General features: G+C 45.3%; 1 protein-coding gene across 1 annotated transcript in view; it reads right to left on the bottom strand.

The window, feature by feature from the left end:
* ITGB1 (integrin subunit beta 1) overlaps positions 1-4,356 on the bottom strand; it is a 98,489-nt gene that overhangs the window by 29,037 nt on the left and 65,096 nt on the right. The window contains exons 5-6 of the mRNA XM_019508197.1: positions 2,562-2,732; positions 1,997-2,235 (exon numbers count right to left, since the gene is read on the bottom strand). Coding sequence (XP_019363742.1) covers positions 1,997-2,235; positions 2,562-2,732 — 410 coding nt within the window. The remainder of the gene's footprint in view (positions 1-1,996; positions 2,236-2,561; positions 2,733-4,356) is intronic.

Raw genomic sequence — 4,356 nt, 5'->3', positions numbered from 1 at the left:
CTTTATAGTGGTCTTTTGTTTTAATTGTGGAGGAACATGGATTTTGGGGAATTTTACAGAGTGACTTTGGGATTTTTTTTAATCAGGGATTTTTCAGTTTTCCAACAGGGAACACCAGAATTCCTGCTAGGGAGGCAAGTGGCAGGATCCATGCAGAGAAGCCTACTCAGAGCTGGCACCTTGGACCCAGCTGGCTGTGGCTGACCTCCTGGCCAAATGCTTTGACAGTTCAGAGCAGGCCACTACACTGGGAACATCTGGGCGATACCTGCTCAGATGGCAGGGCAGGGGCACAAATGGCAGTAGTGCCACACAGAGACCAACTCTGCAGCCACAGCGCACTGGCAGCTGGCCCAGAGGGGCAGATGCCTCTACTTGCTGTGCAGTCCCCATCTGAGTCTGGCAGGTGCACAGCAGGTCACAGCCAGGCAGCAGCCCCCACTGCCAGACTGCTGTAGTGGGTACAGGGTGCAGGGAACTCTCAGGGCTGTTGCAGCAGTCCAGCTGGCACAAGGGGTAGTGTCCTTGAGTACCAATTGACTGGGCCCCAGAAGCTTCTGAGAGCGAGTAGCTCTGAGCTACATGCCATGGCAGCTTTTTGTACTGATGGGGCCAGGACGGGGCAGCTTTTTACGCTGCTGGAGCCAACACAGGTGCTGGCTCACTGGGAGGAACCAGGCAGGGTTATTTTGCCCCAAGAGGCACAATTTGCTCCACACCAACGTGCATGTCTGAACACGTGCGCTGAAGCAAAAAGTCCTGGCTCAAATTTGCATCGCTTTTATTTGAGCTGCTGCAAGCATACATGCTTGCATATGTGGATGCGCCCCATGTGTCCTCCTCCTGCATCAAGACCAGCGCATGCCTAGAAGATGCATCACGTTAGTTGGACCTGGCTTGCCCAACATCTGTATAGATTGGACACTTCAGTGGGGACTTTTTGGTGTTTTTAATAGCTGATTGAATCATCTCTAAATAAAAGTGTCAAAAAGCCCTGTTGAAGTGCCTGCTCTATAAAGATGCGCTGGAGCTGGGTTGAATTAACAGCTGCTTCTTTCCATAAAGCACATTTGTTGGGTTTTTTTAAACATCTGTAAGCAGCCTATGATACTATAACAAAGGATTAACTCACGGTTCTGGAAGGTGCATATATGTATAAAAGACACCAGGCAAACTATCTTGGACTGAGAAGAACAAATGCTTCACGCTTCAGACTTAACTTTTAACCATTTCAAAAGGGGAGGAGGACCTGATGTTTACAAGTGTGTAGCAGCAACAATGTAACCACTGTCTACATGCTCCTAGTAACACAGGTTAGCTAAACTGCTGAAACATTAGCCCTGAATGAAAAAAAGTTTAATTGTTTAATGTAGGGCCAAATGCGGCATGCAAAGCCTTGGAATCCAGTCCATGGGGCTTCCCATTGGTCAGGAAATTTGGCAGGAGGGATGCAGTGGCATTTAATACTGCCACCCATCCCCACTGTCCAACTTCCTTGCCGCTGGGGGCATCATCCTTGGCCTCATGAGCAGTTCCAGCAGTGCATGCCTCCCTCCTTCCCCTAGCACTCCCCTACCACACAGCTGGGAGACTGGTGGCTGAAGGGCCCTACAGGCCACGTAGCTGGTGGGTTGCCAGTTGGACAGCCCTGCCTTAAACAGTACAGATCTAATCATTTTGATTCTCATTCTACGGAAACTACTAGGAAAGACTATCCTGGGATTATGTTCATTTTCTGAGAACAAGATTTATAATCAGCACTTCAAGTTTTCTATTAGGGACCTTCAAAAAGCAGAACGTCTATACTGTGGAACAAATTCATGGTTCCAAATATGTTTATCCCATCTCTACTTTCTACCATGGAGATGTCTCAAAGTGTTTGGTGTTGAAATAAAATACTGAAAACTTTCCTTTAAACTCCAGACCTATTATGCAAATAGACTCCATTAAAACATTTTGATGTAATACAACAGTAAAGAAAATGGTATCTACTCACTCCACAAACTGCAACCTGCATTATTGCATCAAATCCACCTTCAGGAGAATCCAAATTTCCAGAGATTTGCTGTGCACCTACAAGTTCATTGAACCGGTTTCCTTCACTGGTAAGGTTAAGCACATTTCTGTAGCTAAAAGGTGTTGTACAGTTTTGGTCACCTGTACAAGGGTTCCTGAGTTTGGCTGGTGTAGTACTTATATAGGGCATCACAGTTTTCTCCACAAAAGAACCAAAGCCTAAGATAGAACAATAAACCCCCATAAATTGCAGTGTGGGACCGTACTAGATAAAATGATACAACGGTATGTACAACTCACTATAATTTGTACGGATTTAAAAAATATTTTTCACACTTATTTAAATTTTACTAACATACATATTAAGCATTTTTGTGCTCAGCTAAACACTTTCTAAAAAAATTAAGGATAAGCAATCATTGTATTGTTGCTAATTTCCTGTAAAATATTTGTCAGATTTAACATATTTAACCTAGCTTTTATAAAAATCCAGAAGTAGGAATTTTCCTTTTCTGCACTGCTACATACAAGGCACTCTTTCTTACCAATTCGGAAGTCTGAAGTTATTTTCTCCATTTCTGTCATTAGAGCAGTACCAAGACTTTTCACATTCTCCAAATCATCTTTCATGGAATAGGAGAGATCCATAAGATAATAAAGATCAATGGGGTAATCTTCAGCTCTTTTAAATTTTAATGAAAATGTCTGTGGTTCCCCTATTTCAAAGATTAAACAACAAAACAGAAACCTATTAAAATTTCAGAGTGCTTCAACTGAAGAAAAATATATGCTTTATGGAAAGTTTTTTTGTTTTTTTTTTTAAATCAATGTGCCCCAAAATATTTGAAAATAATCATGAATCAGGTTATCTTTCTTAATATGTCACCAAAGTTCCAACAAAAATCCCCTTAAAATGAAAAAAAACTTCTGGGATAACTCAGACTTCCCCATTCCAGTATTTTCTTTTCCTGAATCACCAAAGAGCACTGTTAATTTTGAGTCTCACAATCCATTGCCAACACTGGCCATAGAGAAATTAGTTTTCAAAGACTGCTATAGGTAGCAAATCATACCCCAGCCAGCTTCTCTGGATAAGCGTCATTAAGTTCCCGTATCCCAAGACCATGACATCCTGTTAGGTTTCTCCCTGGAAGTTGAGCAACTGACATCTACTATTTACAGCTACTCTCAGAACCATAATAATGTGCTTAATTCCTTAAAAGGATTCCACCCTACAAAGTTATAGAAAGTTTTGGAAAACCTGTATGTAATGTAGAATATAATTTAGTTCCTCCTCATGCTTCATTCAAGCCTGCTTTAGAGTTTCTTTTTAACTACTTTAAGATATTACCACAGGCCTTTGGGACTGTAACCTCCATAAAAAAACAGGAACCTGTGACCCTGAACCTGACCTTGTACTTCCTGAAAGGTACCTCCATTGTAAAGCCTCAGTACCACAGAAGAGGGTAAGACATTTTAGATTTATCAGCATCTACAAAACCACCTTTCAGATTTCTCTACAGAGCTTCTTTCTCCTCTACCTGATGCTTAGTGCCAGATCCAAATCACTCGGTACCAAAACGGGATGTAGACAGAATTCAGGTTAGGGATATGAAAGGTTAAATGAGTAATCATTTAAATGATTACCAGTTAGCTTACTGGCTATCATTTAGCTCAGGGCAAGCACAGCCTGGCAGGGAAGAGGGGAAGGGAAGCTGTGTGGTGCCTCAGCAGGAACCAAAAGGTGGAAGTGCACGTAGGAGGAAGGGAGAGGAGCAGGAGGAGGGGGGAGAGGAGAGAGGGGGACTAGTATCCATACCTTAAGATGGGAGTTGTCAACCAGGGGTATGCGTACCCCTAGGGGTACTTAGAAAGGCCAAGGGGGTACCTGCAGGCGGTAATGGCGGGCAGGAAAGGAATGTGCCCCAGGGCACGGTGGTGGTGTCTCCCCAAGCATGTTCCCATCCTTTGCTTTTCTTCTGGGGGAGGGGCATGCTGGGTGCCACCAGCCCCATGCAGTATACTGCAGCGCCTCCCTGCCCCCCACCTCAGCTCGCTCTTTGTGCTCGCTCCCAGGAGCAGGGCAGTGGGGGGAGGTGAGGGCAGCGGTGCCCCCCTGTGGGCCGCACACGTGCTGGCTGAATGGGGGGGAAGGGTTTGCACACAGTGGCCGCCACTGCCCCCATCACCGCCCCGTGCTGCTGCTGGTGACAGGTGGTGCACAACTGGCTGCCCCAGTCCAGCCACCTGGGCGGCATGTGTGGAGCCCGCAGAGGGGCATCGCTGACCTCATCCCCACCAGCCTTGCTCCTGGGTGTGGGCACAGACACACACTCCCCC

The sequence above is a fragment of the Gavialis gangeticus genome, unplaced genomic scaffold (assembly GCF_001723915.1).
Source record: "Gavialis gangeticus isolate Ggan-Ray unplaced genomic scaffold, GavGan_comp1, whole genome shotgun sequence".
NCBI classification, from domain to species: Eukaryota; Metazoa; Chordata; order Crocodylia; family Gavialidae; genus Gavialis; species Gavialis gangeticus.
Note: the sequence above shows the minus strand (reverse complement) of the source record. Positions and strands in the feature narration are given on the sequence as shown.